The sequence below is a fragment of the Bos javanicus genome, chromosome 15, assembly GCF_032452875.1.
Source record: "Bos javanicus breed banteng chromosome 15, ARS-OSU_banteng_1.0, whole genome shotgun sequence".
Taxonomy (NCBI): Eukaryota; Metazoa; Chordata; class Mammalia; order Artiodactyla; family Bovidae; genus Bos; species Bos javanicus.
In genome coordinates, this window is record NC_083882.1 from 52,707,035 (window position 1) to 52,724,308 (window position 17,274).

Here is a 17,274-nt window from a genome sequence, read left to right on the forward strand (position 1 = left end):
AGTTAAAGCTTAGAATTCTATTTAAAACAAAACAAAACAAAACCCTGTCTTGGAACAGTTGTTTTCAAATCATATTTCAAGGAACTCTAGTATTCAGCATAATGTCTCAGGAACTAACGGAAAGAAGTAGAAGATGACATATGCATGTATGGGTAATGGGGCCCACACAAAAGGGAAAAAAGCTCACAGCTTTAACCAAACAACTTCCCTTTTATCTGCTTTCTATATAAGGATTCCACGTAGGAGTTTGTAGCAGTTATTCAACTGTTATGTAGGAGCTTGTAACAATTATTCAACTGTTAAAAATATTTTAAAATCACTGCTTTAGAAGTTTGGTAAAAATTGGCAAGAAGCCTCCTAATTTTCTCTTTTTGTGTCACAGGGAGCCAGTCATAATATAAACAATAAAACAGCAGAAAGGATCTATAATCTCATATTCCATGTACTCTTTAGGGGCTGTTCTAGAGAATTATAACCTTCTTGTTTCTGTCTCACTACTTATATGGATCATGTCCAATTTATCTCCGTATCACCATGCCTATCACCAAATATACACTTAGATACTTGTTGAGTTTAAGATGACACACAAACAATGTTAAAAGATATAAGAAAAAGTGCTGTAATACAATATCGTCTCGTTGGTAAAGCTGCTAATACATACCACTCTATGTATATTTCCTTAAGAAATTCTTGCATAAATACACCAAGAGACACATACAAGAATGTTGATAGCAGTACTGTTTATAAAAGTAAAACAAAAACAACTAAAATTTCAGTTAAGAAAATGAGATGCAGTCACACGGGGAGCTTCCATTTTGCTAGTACTATTTCATTTCTGAAGCTGAGTGGTAAGCTAATGGGTAGTCATTTAATTTTTCTCTGAATGTATTTGTACATTTAGAAAATTTGATACATAGGTTTTAAAGTCCTATACCAAGGGTCAGAAACTATGGCCTGTGGGTCAAATCCAGCCTGATGTTTATTTTTATAATAAAGTTTTACTGGAACACAGCCATTCATTTGCTTACATATTACCAATGACTATCCTACAGCATCAGAGTTGAGTGCCTGTAACAGAGCAATCTAAAATATTTACTATTAGGCCCTTTACAGAAAATGCTGCTCACCTCTTTCTGTTCGATTTCAAGGTATAGAATGCAAATGAAGAAGCAATTAATCCAAAATAATATGAATACAATTATGGCTATGGTTACTGGGGACAATGATGACCAGGGTTATTGATAGTCAGATTAAGGAGGATGGGAGCAAAACAAAAACTAAATAAGCTTTAGATCTCTGCTGTCCAATAGAACTTTCTGTGATGATGGTAATATTCTATATCTGTACTGTTCAATATGACAGCCACTACCCAAGTCACTTTTGAGTACCTAAAATGTGACTCTTGTTACTAAAGAACAGAATTAAAAATTTTACTTATGTTTAATTACTTTAAGTAGTCACATGAACCTAAGGACTACCATATTTGATAGTACAGCTGCTGCTTCAGTTGTCACCTGAAATCTAGGAGGGAGTTCTTCAAGAAGAGTTGCCTCTAGTTTAGAAAGTTTCAGCTACTGATGGAAAGGCAAAAGTATGGATAATTTTTAAGGGCAAAGTTACAAATACATTTGAGAATCATACAATACTAAAAAAAAAAACAGGCCAAATAATTACTCCCTCCAAGAAAAAGTATGTAAAGAGAAGCAGAGAGCCAGTCTTGACTCTTCTGTTGAAGTCAACCTCTTTGAGGTCTTCCATGTTAATTTATTAAGTGAATAAACATTACTAGGTGAATCTGAGGTATAACATCTAGAGCGATGGCAGGGAAACCAGAAGAGTTATGATTTAAAATCAAGAAGATGAGAGTTACAAATTCTACATGAGAATGAAGAAGACTTTTGGAATAATTAGTATTTTAGTCAGAAAAGCCTTAAAAATAAGAGGCCTGGATACCAATAATGACTTTCTCTTCATTTAACCAAGACAAATGTCTGTAAAAGATATACCATATTATCGTATTTTCTATATTTTGGTCACATATAAAGATGTTCACCTTTTGTTACTTTGCCTAATTATCAACTAGTCAGATATGTTTGGCATCCACTTAATATCTGTCTAGAAATAGGGTCCTGGTATTAAGTTCATCTAGTCAAGGCTATGGTTTTTCCTGTGGTCATGTATGGATGTGAGAGTTGGACTGTGAAGAAGGCTGAGCACCGAAAAACTGATGCTTTTGAACTGTGGTGTTGGAGAAGACTCTTGAGAGTCCCTTGGACTGCAAGGAGAACCAACCAGTCCATTCTGAAGGAGATCAGCCCTGGGATTTCTTTGGAGGGAATGATGCTAAAGCTGAAACTCCAGTACTTTGGCCACCTCATGCGAAGAGTTGACTCATTGGAAAAGACTCTGATGCTGGGAGGGATTGGGGGCAGGAGGAGAAGGGGACGACAGAGGATGAGATGGCTGGATGGCATCACTGACTTGATGGACATGAGTTTGGGTGAACTCCGGGAGTTGGTGATGGACAGGGAGGCCTGGCGTGCTGCGATTCATGGGGTCGCAAAGAGTCAGACACGACTCAGCGACTGATCCGATCTGATTAAGCTTTCAAAAAGTCTTTCATTAGATTGACATTTTGTTCTCTTTTCTACTAGGATGCATTATTCTTCATTGTTCCTCATCCAAACCACTAAGAAAATATTTCGCAAGCTTCTAAAAGTAAAAATATCAGCTTATATATTGCACAAGAACACTACAAAAAAGGAGCATTTGAGGAACAAATTACAAGATGTCCTAGCAGTCAGCTGAACTGCTTTCCCATAGATTTGATGAAATCAGTTATCCAGTTTGCATGGCCAAGCAACAGCTCTTTTTTTGTTGTTGCTATTGTTGTTTTATTTTGGTGTTCAAAAAAACCTGCCTGACAATACACAGACACTAGCAATATATTTAATGTCCACTCTAATCATAAAGTATACAAAGTATTCCTTGGGAAACCTGTCTAAATACTTTTATTTAGAAACTGACATGATCTTACTCTTTAGATTAATCATGACGGGGCAGAATTTGCAATTTTCAATTGTTAATTTTATTCTATAGTTCTCTCAGAATTTATGACTTTCATGGTATGTTACTGCTTATTATACTAAATTTTACTATCAATAATATTGGAATGGTATGTAGAAAAGAACACAGCATGAAATCTAGGAAAGATATGGGTATGAAGTTACAGAAATCTTGATTTAAGTCCTAACTATTATATAGATCAGCTGAATCTCACTGTGCCTCCACCATCTGATTTGTAAAACAGGGAAAAACATAATATTTACTTCGAAAGATATTATGAAATAATGAAATTATGAAAAGCTAAATGAAATAATGTATTTTAAGCTACCTAGAGAAGAACCTAGCAATATTAGACATCCAAACAGTTGCTCTATTCTCACTCCCAAGCATTCAAGGTCTCTTCTACGCTCTCCCCGTCCTTATCCTAAAAAAGTAAGTTTTATTTAAAACAGAATAACAGAATTTATGTTATTTAATAGGATGATAATGACATGTATACCAATTTTCAAAATTAACAAAACACTCTTCATTGTCTTATTCACTCCTGACAGAAATCAAAAGAGATACGATAGGGCAGGATTATTCCACATTTAACAAAGAAAGAGGAAATAAGTCTAATGAATGGGTATAATTTAAAGAGCTAATGGCACCAGCTCTGAAGGCAGAGAAACCTGCCAGAGTTGAATCCAGGCTTTGTCATAGTTTCCTCATTTGTAAAATGAGAATGATTCATTCTGCAAGGATAAAAATGAGAGTAATTGTTCATTCACTCTTCAATAAGTATTAATTTATAAACATTCACACGTATTAGGAATCAAACACTGTACTAGATAGCAAGGATGGAGCCTCAAGTGATACATACAATAATTACTGTCCTCATGGAATGTATAATTAAGTGGAAGATAAGGCAGTTATCATATAAATCACATAAATACAGGTAAAACTACAACCATGTTTCAAAGTGCTTCAAAGATGTGATAAATCATTTTATGAGACCATCATATTGGGTGGGAGTGTAACTGGGTTAAGGAGAACACAAGAAAAGAGATCTGAAGAAATGATGAAAAGAGCAAAGTAGTAGTTCTGATCAGCTCAAGAGGAGAGATATAAAGATACTGATATTCAGCTTCCCCTACAAACGGCCCACCAGAACACCATTTAGGGAAGCTCAAAGTTCATAAGTCCTACCCACAGACTAAAAGGGAGACCACGTACGGAAAAGAAAACTTCAAAATAAATTCTATCATTGAGACCATCAGAATTAAAAAGAGAAGATAAAGCACAGAAACCTGTTATATATAAAAAAAGGGACATTCAGGATATTAAAGGATCAAAATTTAGGATAATAAATGAACGAAAGAACAAAAGGATATTAAAACCATGCTGAAAATAATTAAAAACTTAACAAAAAACTATAAAGCTGAAGAGGTATCTCAGACAGTAGAGCATAATGAAAAAGGACAATAAAAGAAGAAAAAAGAAATTTGCAGGACTAGATGTGGAGATCTAACATCTTAATAACAGGAGTTCCAGAAAGAGAAAAAAAAAAAGGGAAAAACTAATTTAAGAATCAAAGGACATTCTAGAAATATTTCATAAGCTGAAAAGAAAAAACACTAGAGCAAATATGAAGGATGAAGAATCAGATGGTTCAGAGTTCTCAATATCTTTGTGACCCCATGGACTATACAAGACAACAGGAAACAAGATAACAATCGTCTTCAACATTTGAATAAAAAAGGTTTTTAACCTTTAATTCTACACCTAAGTATGAGCACAGAAAAATAACACCTTCATAATATAGTATCTTAAAAAACTTACCTCTCATGCCCACTCTCTCAAGAAAGTACTAGAGGATGTATTCCACCAAGGAGCAAAGTACACTAAGAACAAAGAAGATGCGATACAGGCAGTTGAGGACACTACACAGGAGACAGGCGAAGAGAGGTCCCAGAATAACCCCATTACAGGGCACACAGAGGGCAATTAAACCAGACCAGAGCAGTGTAACACAAAAGATAAACATAAGGAGGGCTGTCGTCTAAGATGCTATCAACTGTTAATCTAAGAATAGAACATCCCAGAAATATAAGGGAAAAAAACAGGAATAGTCAATTGTTTTAAATCCCTGAGAAGGTGCGAGGGAATGAGATACCATCCAAAGCTGAAGTGAAACGATCATCTTTAGAAAGGAGAAACAACTCTTGATATTAGACTTCTTGGAAGAGTCTTCAATACAGATGAAGCCTGTAATAGGACAGTAATGGAATTCCCTTTTAATGGTTTCTCTTTTCTCTAAAAATTAGCAAGAAAGACCACCTGCCAAGTGTGAAAGAGCTGGGATAAGTCTGAGATTTTAAGAAAAGGGAAAAAGTTGACAAAATTGTTGAAAATAGTAGAGAAAGTCAATCAGGGAAATACAGGAGGATATCTGAACAGTTTTGAGGATCCATTTGAAACTGGTTCCACATTAATTTGGGCTTCCCTGGTAGCTCAGATGGTAAAGAATCCACCTGCAATGCATAGGACCTCGGTTCCATCCCTGGGTTGGGAAGATCCCCTGGAGGAGGACCTGGCAACCCACCCCAGTATTCTTGCCTGGAGAATCCCCATGGACAGAGGAGCCTGGTGGGATACAGTCCATGGGGTCACAGAGAGTTAGACATGACTTAGCAACTAAGCCCAGCACAGCCACATTAATTTATGATCATGAATCTGCTTTATTGAAAGATTTTCTTCGATAGGACTTGATTATTTAGATGCTGGTAAAGAGTGGTTCATCCAGAGTTGGGATTTCATTCATTTACAGGCTAGTGTGTTATTTAAATAATGAACTATACACACTAACCAGGTCAAAGAAGAAAATGAGAAAGGATAATATGCATAAAGTGATTAGAATTGCCTGGAGAATCCCAGGGACGGGGGAGCCTGGTGGGCTGCCATCTATGGGGTTGCACAGAGTCAGACATGACTGAAGCGACTTAGCAGCAGCAGCAGCAGCAGCAGCAGCAGCAGGGTAATATCAAGTAATCAAAAAAAAAAAAAAGACAGTTATGATTACTACTATCCATGGTCCTTTTATGTGAATTCATTATTCTGATTTATCATTTCTAAATTATCTCTCTTTAACTAGTCTGAGCCCTTTAAGAATAAGAAGAGTGTCTTGTTTATTTTTGCTTCTTCCAAAGCCTAGCACAGTAGCTACCATACTATAGTGAAAGTGAAGTCACTCAGTAGTGTCGGACTCTTTGCGATCCCGTGGACTGTAGCCCACCAGGCTCCTGGGTCCATGGGATTCTCCAGGCAATACTGGAGTGGGTTGCCATTTCCTTCTCCAACCATACTATAAGTAACTATTAAATGTGTATCATTGTATGATAAAATCAATGACTTAAATTTCCTGCTTTCAAGCTATTCATATAAAACCTTTTTAATTAATTTTTTTTTGGAGTATAGTTACTTTACAATGTTGTGTTAGTTTCTACTGTAGAAGAAAGTGAATCAGTTATACGTATACATATATCCCCTCTTTTTGGATTTCCTTCCCATTTAGGTCACCACAGAGCATATAATAGAATTCCCTGGGCTGTACAGCAGGTTCTCACTGGTTATCTATTTTGTACATATTATCAATAGTGTATATATGTCAATCCCAATCGCTCAATTCCTCCCACGTACCCACTATCCCCTTGATATTCATACATTTGTTCTCTACATCTGAGTCTCTACTTCTGCTTTGCACATAAGATCATCTATACCATCATAAAAATTTTGTTTAAAAGATTCCAGTTAAGCTATTAACAAAAGTCCAGAAACATTAACAAAAATCCAGAAAATAGACAGCCACTAAAGGGTCACTATCAATTCAATGATAGAAACTTACTAAGTAGCTAACAGTATTATTAATAGATATTATTCAATATTGCAGACTACAGAATTTGCATAACGAAGGAAATGAATTAGCACACACAATGTGAAATTTGAGAATACAATTTCCTGTTTCTAAAGGACAGGAGGGATTCCTGCCTTGATTTTTTATCATTCAATACCCTATAATGTTTCATGAAATGAGTAATCTGAAGCACATCTACCCAATGATGATCAAATACCTAGGTATAAAAGGACTTCAAAGTGTATTCAAAGATACATAATCTGAGGTCCAGCTAGGCCCATTAATCTCCTCTTTTTTTCTGGCAGGAAGCAGATCCCCAAATAATACTGTACTTTTGCTGGTATATAAAAGGTCATAGGATTTTAGGTAAGAAATCTTTTTTGACTGTGGATTCAATTAAAAAAATATATATTTTATTTTTGCTACTGTTTAAATTAATACAATGTTCATTTAAAAATATTCAAAGGGGAAAGTATATATTTGCCAAGTCTCCAGTTGGTCCTTGTAAGTCTGAAGCACTATGCAACCCCTAATAACATGTCTAAACTTCTAGGTCAACTATTTTATGGGAAAATGTCTGAAGAGTTCTCGTCTGAGATGTCAAAATAATTCAGATCTCTCTCATCTCTTATATTCTAACCAGCAGAAGTCAGAATAGCACAGAAATCAGGAAAAGGGGTTTCACACAATAAATCAAAAGGAAATAAAAAAACTGCAATAGGATACTTCTTAGTTCAGTAGTACTCTCTCCATCCCTTCATTTTTCCTTAAAGGTTCCAGTATATGACCTGTCTCTATTTTCAAGGAAAGAACTTGTAGTTTCTGGACAGTTTATCTCTTTCTCAGAGCCATCATATAAAAAAAAAAAAAAAGGAAAAAACAATAACTTGCTGCACTCCCTTCTCAACATCTCTGATTTGTAGAGCAAGCAATTCAATCAAAGCAATGTGTTTGGACAGTCATTAAGAATAATGTATTTGAGAGGGATGGGTTGAAAATAAAAACAGAATAATCAAGTTTGGGCCCTTGAGAAGACAGAAGAAAAAGAGATACAATTTCAAAGCAGAACTTGTCTACCAGCCATGAGGGCAAAACTGGCAGCAGGTTAAAAAAAGTTTCTTCTCCACCCTTTGTCTTTTCCTTGAGTTAAAGTTAAAGATACATATAGATGTATAAATAGAGGAAAACCAAGATTGAATTTTGGTATATAAGTAACTGTAACCCATTCTAACATCCTCATATAACTACTAGTTATATTTTCTCTTGTTTTACCCCTAGGCACCTCAAAATCATAAAACATTAATGCACAAGCTTATCTATCAATTAAGTATAAAATGATTAAATTTTAAAAATCTAAGCCTCTGACTGTGTGTATCACAATAAACTGTGGAAAATTCTGAAAGAGATGGGCATACCAGACGACCTGATCTGCCTCTTGAGAAACCTGTATGCAGGTCAGGAAGCAACAGTTAGAACTGGACATGGAACAACAGACTGGTTCCAAATAGGAAAAGGAGTATGTCAAGGCTGTATATTGTCACCCTGCTTATTTAACTTATATGCAGAGTACATCATGAGAAACGTTGGGCTGGATGAAGCACAAGCTGGAATCAAGATTGCCAGGAGAAATATCAATAACCTCAGAAATGCAGATGACACCACCCTTATGGCAGAAAGTGAAGAGGAACTAAAAAGCCTCCTGATGAAAGTGAAAGAGGAGAGTGAAAAAGTTGGCTTAAAGCTCAACATTCAGAAAACGAAGATCATGGCACCCAGTCCCATCACTTTATGGCAGATAGATGGGGAAACAGTGGGAACAGTGGCTGACTTTATTTTTCTGGGCTCCAAAATCACTGCAGATGGTGACTGCAGCAATGAAATTAAAAGACACTTACTCCTTGGAAGGAAAGTTATGACCAATCTAGACAGCATATTAAAAAGCAGAGACATTACTTTGCCAACAAAGGTCCAACTAGTCAAGGCTATGGTTTTTCCTGTGGTCATGTATGGATGTGAGAGTTGGACTATAAAGAAGGCTGAGTGCCGAAGAATTGATGCTTTTGAACTGTGGTGTTGGAGAAGACTCTTGAGAGTCCCTTGGACTGCAAGGAGATCCAACCAGTCCATCCTAAAGGAAATCAGTCCTGGGTGTTCACTGGAAGGACTGATGTTGAAGCTGAAACTCCAATACTTTGGCCACCTGATGCAAAGAGCTGACTCACTGGAAAAGACCCTGATGCTGGGAAAGATTGAGGGCAGGAGGAGAAGGGGACAACAGAGGATGAGATGGTTGGATGGCATCACTGACTTGATGGACATGGGTTTGGGTGGACTCCGGGAGTTGGTAATGGACAGGGAGGCCTGGCGTGCTACAGTTCACGGGGTCGCAAAGAGTCAGACGTGACTGAGTGACTGAACTGAACTGAACTGAAGCTTTTAAAAAATAATCATATATTAATAAACACTATACAGTAAATAAATGCTGCTGGTAGGGAATAATACAACCTTTTACTATGATTTTTCTTAAACATTTTCTTATACTAAAATTAATTCAGAATTATATGAAACAGAGGTTACATAGACAATACAAAGTATATTCCATATTCCAGCAAAAAGCAAGGTATTGCCTGCTATTCTATAGACTCAATCCCATACACCCAACAGTCAACTCAAACAAAATTACTGCAGATATTAAGGCTGTATTACCTTCATGATATTAACTAAATCTGTTTGATAGTAGCGATCCTGGTGTGCATTTGCTGCCGCTAATGTAAGAAGATAATCATTCCTTGCATGGGTAGCTTTGGAATTACACTCAGATCGCCGGGCTTTTAACTAAAACATAGTAAGAGGAAAAAATAGTTAGTGCAAACCGACACAGCACTGAAAAACATACAAGGGCACTACCACTCTTAATCGGTTCCCCAGTAAGAGTAAAGATGACCAGGTGAAGAAACATTTATATGCATGTAAGAATTCTTCAACACTATTGAAGAACTCAATAAACAGTGACTAGAACTTTGTCACATAGTAAGTTCAGTTCAGTTCAGTCACTCAGTTGTGTCCGACTCTTTGCGGCCCCATGAGCTGCAGCATGCCAGGCCTCACATAATAAGAGGGTTTTCAAATATTTATTATTTATACTTTATGTATTTTCAAAGCTTTTGAGAGAACTTCAAAATTGTATGCTCATTTTATTCTGATGGGAGAATAATGTTTCTCAAATTAAGTAAGTCTCTTATCTTCAAAGACATCAGTAAATCTGCTGGAGTTAGAAAATCATTTTAAAAAAATCAACACACTCTAATGTGGCAAAAGAAATGCATGCTAGAGGGGAGCTTAGCAGACAAAGGCAGGTCACTAAGTTTATTTATCAGGTATTCTACAGCTTGAGGATACCACAGGAAAAATTCACCTGCATCTGGCCTAGAATATTGTGCTTAGAGGTGTAAACCTAAGTGAAATGGATTTTGTAAAGCTTTCTAAAGCCCAAAGACCAGTTAAAGTCTCTTGGACTAAGTGCTAAAGGCAACAGTCCTAAGCAGGTTAGGCACAGAAATTTACCTCTAAAGCAATCTTGAGAAGCAGGGAGTATCCAAAGGGCTGACACCTCGTTGAAAAACTCCATGAACTGGGAAAAAAGTTCTTCCCTAATGACTTTAAAATGCTTCTCTATACGGAAACTAGATGGAAATAATTTAACTGCACCTTCAAAAGGCCCAGTTCTTTTTTTTTTAAGCTAAGGTTTCTTGTGAAATAAAGTTTTCAAAAACTCACCTTTACGCTTGCCTTCTGTAAACTGATTCTTGATTGAAAAAGACTAAGTTTAGATCTATAATGAAAATAGAAAAGTATATTTAATAACTATCAAATTACATAATGATTATTATAATTAATAATTTTTTAAAAAAGTGACATTTTCCCATAACACCATTCTAAAAGAGAACTAGATAAATAGAAAACCAAACGCAATTATTATTTTCCTTTATTTTACTACAGGAAGAATTTAATATTATGGTGAAAAAGAAAATAGTGGGATTAATAAAATAAAAATATCCTGAATGAGAAAAATACAATTTGACAAATTTAGTATGTTGGTATTGCCTAATAAACAGAAGCCATCAAACTATAGGTTATTCCCAGTACCATATAGTTGCACATACTTTAGTACCTGCAAGGAAGCTTAAAGAAGCCCATGGACAACCAACCTATGGAGGCAAAGATTAGCAGGCTTCCCCGGCCTGTAACAATAGGCTGCAATAGGCTGTAACAATGCCAGGAAGGCAACCTACGGAATGATATTGACAGGCCCTACAAAGGCCTTAATTCCATCATGTCTCCCACTAACAGTTCTTGTTGGAGTGCTCCCTCCACTCTTAACATAGTACTCAGAACATAGTGATAAAGCCCTGCAACTTTCTACCCTGTATGATTTTACTGTTTAACCTTCTCTTTTCTGGGGTACTTATTTCTCTCAATCCCTCTCAGCTTGTGAGGGGAACCACAATTAAAATCAGTAATAAAAATATGGTGAAGTGAAGTGAAGTCGCTCAGTTGTGTCCAACTCTTTGTGACCACCAGGCTCATCCATCCATGGGATTCTCCAGGCAAGAATACTGGAGTAGGTTGCCATTTCGCTTTACCCAAACAACTAGAGGTAAAAGTAAGGAGAAAGTCAACAGATAAATGCTAAAGAACAACCAACATTCCCATGACCAGTGATTTTTGAAGCTGCAATGTTTGTCTTGACTACAGTGTCATGGTGATTGCCATGGGAAAAGTCAATGCATGTGCTGGACACTATGCCATAATATGAAGTAAAGTTGCAGGCTATTTGGTACTGAAAGACAGAGCAAGACAGTCTCTGATGAGCCAATGTGAAGAGGATAGCAAAAGCTGTCTCTCAACTTTCTAAAAAGAGAAAAACACTCTCTTGTTAGATGCACAAATATGCATCCCAACTGCTCCACTGTTTAAAAAAAATAGTTGGATCTAAAATACTCCTGTTATTTTTCTACTTTGTTATTACATTCATACTTGATGGGGGTTTTATTAGTCAGATTCCTATTCATTTTGATCTAGAAAAGCAAAGGCTACAGACTTTAAAATTGGAGTGCCTGTTCAGGGTTAAGAAAGACTGTGTTTGGGGTATACTCATTTCTACTTTTTTTGTAGCCATTATCTAAATAGTCTGAGTTGCATCTGGATTTTCTAATATAAGGATTTAAGTTTATGGTTTCTGCTTCATTTGCCAATCCTCATACAATCCTTGGGTGGCAATAAAGAAAATACTAGTAACAAGTAAAATAATAAAGTTTCTAACTTCAAAGATTATCATCTAGAACAAATAAAATATATATTGATACAAACAATGAACTATACTGCATACTCCCCCTTCCTCACCCACTTTCCAAATGTTCACGTTCCTTAGGTTTCCAAACTCAACTTCTCATCTCATTTTATATATGATGCCATCATTTTAACTATCATCTGATATGCAACTAACCCCCAAAGCAAGATCTTCAGGCCCAAATTCTCCTGTGAGAGTCAGATATATAACCTTCTACCAAATACATTAACTCCATGGTCCCACAGGTTTTTCAGAACCTATATATTTAAAGCGGAACTCATCCATCAAACTGTATACTTCCTTCTATGCTCTCTCCTAATGTACACATCTGAATGTACACATCCCATTACCTGTCAAATCATCTGTCAAAACTGTATATACCCCAGTTTTCACTTCCCCTTCCTGGTCTTTCTTCTCATCTCTACTTAGAAAAACCATTCTTCAGAACTGTGCCCAAATACCAGTTCTTCTATAAAGGTTTCCTTTCTCATTAGGCAAAATTAATCTATCTTCTAGACTTATATAACAGTGTTTTCACACAACTACTAAAATAATTACTAGGTGACATTCGGCATTTACTTTCTTTGAGTTTACTGTGAATAAACAAACCATAAATTTACTTTAATACACATTTGTTTTTAATTCTAGGCTTTAGACTTTTTGAGGGCAAAGCTTATCTTACTGATTTCTGGATCCATGGTACCCAGTATAGACTAATCATTCAAAAAAAAACTTAGCAAGTGAATAAAGAGATATTTCTTTCCCTGTTGTAGAATTAATTTTCATGAAAAGTTACACGTGGAACTAAATGTCTGATCTGCTGTACCCTCTTTGAATCTGAACCATATTAGGAGGCAGTTTCTTGTGATCAGCATCTGTGCCAAATCCATTTGTGTGTGTGTTAGTCGCTCAGTCGTGTCCAACTCTTTGTGATCCCGCGGACTGTAGCCTGTCAGGCTTCTCTGTCCATGGAATTCTCCAGGCAAGAATACTAGAGGGGATTGCCATTCCCTTCTCCAGAGGAACTTCCCCACCCGGGAATCGAACCCTGATCTTCTGCATCCCAGGCAGATTCTTAACCGTTTGAGCTACAGGAAAGTCCCTGTGTCAAATCCATACCTCTCAAGAAAAGCCCCATAACTGTCCTCATTTTCACCCGTGGACCTTGGCTCAAGTAGGTATTTATATATGCTCTACAAAATCTGTCAATTCTCTGTTTTCAAATCTCTGAGAATTTAAAAAAACAAGTTCTTAAAAACCACCATGTCAGGATATCCCTAATTGGAGAGAATCTAATCTAAAAACTTCAGATCTTACTGAGAAGATGGGTTCACCAACTCTTAAGAAAGTATAGGAAATATCTGTATGCTTATAAAAATAAAATAATTAAGAAAATAAACTAAGGGAAATGTTAAATATGTTTTCCAGTAACATTAAGCACGTTATGAATATTCATTTACCATCCCTTGGTACAAAATACACTTTCCAGGAGCCCCTAAATTTTCACAACATTTGCCTATGAGATTGCTTAATTTCCTGCAGACAGAAAAATATATTAGAAAGACACCCCTGACTCCTTCCTAGTCTGCACAAGTGTTCAATTGTACAGACTTTCTGATTCCATGACTAGGAGTTCAAACTCCTACATTTTCCATTGGTGAACTGACTGAATGGGAGTCTTACCCTTCCTTATAGACATCTTCAGAATACCATTCAATAACACAGGTGTCCTTATTCTTAAGAAATTTTAATCTTTCCTCAAGCTGTCATTGCAAAAATCTCTAACTGCTAGCTTTACATTTCTTTGTGTTATAAACTGCCAGTTCGTTCTTTTCCTAATTATTTTTAAATAAAGGACTTGTAATTCACATATACTGAAAGTGAAAATCACACACAGTTGCTAAAGCATACATTAAAAAGTGTATGTTAGAACTTCATATAAGAGAAAATTCTAGAGCAGGATTTCTACACTGAGGTCAGTGCTCTTGTTCACTTGATGTGTCCATCATCCTTCAGTGGCACACTGAGCATCAGGGATTTTTCAACTACAATTGATTTAGTCTGGCATGAGAAAAATGAGGCTCTAAAACCCTGATATTCAGACATCTAAGCAACTTAAGCAGACTCTTGCTAAGCTTCCAATACAATGTTCATTTGTCTTCTTTCTTTTTCAAAATTCAATTTAATGTGAAAACTGATCAAACATTCTCATTTTGCTAATATTAATGTAAATAAAATCAACCAATGTAAGAGAAAAATTTGATCTAAAGTATGTAACATTTACATGTCTGATGAAATGCCCTGTACTAACAGAAAACAAAGCACTGGCAAAAATAACATTTATTTGCATAATTACTTTTTCAGAAATGCTAAAACACATACTTTGACTCAATGTCAGCTTTCTCTCGTACTGCATGAGCCATCTGTTCAGTCTCAAAGTACTTCTTCTTGCCTTTAGCTAAATCTTTTACTGTCTCTTGCAGTTCAGTTTGGATCTTTGTCAACTGGTCCACACACTGTAAAATACAAAGTGCAGTTATTATGATTTTAGTCTTTAGGCTTACAGAAAATGAGTCTGTCCTAAGAACTATGCACTATGCCCTCAGGATGGAAACCCAGGAGAAGAATCAGCACATTTAGAACCCTTCAAATTGCAAATTAAAACCCAGTGAACAGCTGGTACTCCCATTTCAAGTAATGTATGGAATAGTGTCACATTTTGCCTGATAACTCTGCTTTGAGAAATAACCTCTGAGTGCTGCTGATAACTGACTAGGGCATAAGAAGAGCAACAAAGAAAATGTTCTCAGTGTTGGAGCACAGCAATAAAGGCAAAAGATTAAAGCAATTCTGTAATCTTCATAATATTAATAAAGTCTCCTATCTATATGTTTGGGAAACTGACGGCACAAAGGATACTGAAGGATTCATGTCAGAAGTGAGTGAAGGAAGAGTGAAATCTGAGTTTAACATGGTAAGTCCAAGATGAAGGAGAAAACAAAGAAACCTGGGTACCACATAACAATTATTACTCAAAACTATCCCAAATTCAACTCTTTGGATACACATACAGATTCAAGGAGAAGGGACAGACATAATAACTCAAAGAAATATTTAATGAATAACTCTTATAACACAATGGGGCCCAAGTAACACTGCTTTGGGACCCTTCTGGATGTCCAAAGTGGAATTTTTTTCCCCAGTTGGAAACAGTTTGAGGCCAGTTTCCCCAGTTTGAGCTCAATTCAGCTCAAACCTCCATTGAAAAACTTCTGAGCGTGGAATAACACTGTCAATACATGGTGGAGACTGAAGAAATCAGCAAAGCAGGAAGAGACACTGGTTAAGAGACTACTGTGCCAGGATCAACAGTGTAGAGTAGAACAAGAACATCAGAAGAGCAAGGGTAAAGCACAAATAAATTGAAATTTAAACATTTGACATACAGGCTAGAGTTTCTCAGTAACTTAGGTGTTAAGAAAGGGACTACTCTACAGGAAGAGAGAGATCTGAAAGGTTCCCTATGGGTACATTTATTGAGCATGTAATAAGTGTCAGGCTATGAATAAAGGGTAGAACCAAACAAAAACACCTCTTTCCTCCTTCACGACAACCTAACACTCCCACAGAATAGTGCTAAACATCCCAATAATGCCAGGCTTGCATGTGTGAAGAGCTAAGAGAATGCTCCATGGCTACAATTAGATATTAATAGTCAGGAAGTGGAGCATAGCCTGAAAAAATACAGCTGTGTTTAATGGGCAAAAGGGATGGATTATTTAAAAGAGTCAGGTGTAAGGTATCTATATCCAAAATGTACATCCAAAACAATGAAACTTGGCTTCAGAAAAACTAATCAATGAAGGGAAGCCCAAGAGTCCCATGGTGATACACAGCACTGAAAAGGTTGCTAATTTGAATATTTTGAGAGGAAATGAAACACAGTAGGTCAAAGGTTTTCCTGAGGATTGCAAGCCATGTGGATAGAATCTTGGAATATTCACACAGAGTGAACACCATGGGTACATGTACATGAGCACATACACACAAGCACATGCATATACACACACACACACACACACACAGAGCCACTCACTCCTTATATCCCTACCCTTTGAAGGAAAAGACATCTCTCCTTACTCCCAGGTAAGCTAATAACTCATAAATATTAATTAATTTCCATCTATAAAAGGTTGTTAATTAAATTACATTCTATATGTGCCACAATATTAGATGAATTTTGTGTTATTCATATTTTTAAAAGCACTTCTCAAAAATCTCTTCATTAAACTCTAGTTGGGTCTATCCTACTTGCTTTTTCTCTTTACATAAGTTTCTAAGATAGTTTATCAAACAGTATTAGAGAGAGCCTGTGTGCACAATGAAGAGATCTCTTGTGACCTTTCTTCCCTAGCATTCATTAAAATAACAACCAAGTGTTTTCCACCACCCAAGTGGACTCTTTCAAGTGACAGTAATTTGGGTTCTTCTTCAAAGGAAAATGCTTGCACAGAGCAAAATATCAAAAATATTTATTAAATAAGTCATCAAACTTAATTTGCAAAGGAATAGGATTTCCTTTCCAATTTTTAAAATAAAATTTTTTTTTCTGTAGAAATACAATTTTCAGAGGAGGATTAAGTTATATACTTAAAAAGAAGCTTAATAGTACCTAGGTTAAGAAAAGCCTTGATGTGATACATGTCCAACTTTTTCCTAAGAGGTATTAGCACTGAATAGAGACATGAATGTAAGTTTACATTAGAGCTAAGGGATCATACAAAATGAAAAACGTGGATATTATAATTCAGAATTCTACTGAAGAAATTAAAAGTATGATTCCTGAGTATGACACAGATACTAGGATAGATAGACCTGCTAACAACTTGAAGGTTCTCTGACCCGGTAATCATGTCCTGGAAGTTCATCCTAAGAAAATAACTTAAAAAAAATTGAATTCTTATTA

General features: G+C 36.1%; 1 protein-coding gene across 1 annotated transcript in view; it reads right to left on the minus strand.

Annotated features, from left to right (window-relative positions):
- The window catches only part of FCHSD2 (FCH and double SH3 domains 2), a 243,650-nt gene that overhangs the window by 115,677 nt on the left and 110,699 nt on the right, over positions 1–17,274 (minus strand). The window contains exons 6-8 of the mRNA XM_061380758.1: positions 14,691–14,824; positions 10,736–10,790; positions 9,665–9,793 (exon numbers count right to left, since the gene is read on the minus strand). Coding sequence (XP_061236742.1) covers positions 9,665–9,793; positions 10,736–10,790; positions 14,691–14,824 — 318 coding nt within the window. The remainder of the gene's footprint in view (positions 1–9,664; positions 9,794–10,735; positions 10,791–14,690; positions 14,825–17,274) is intronic.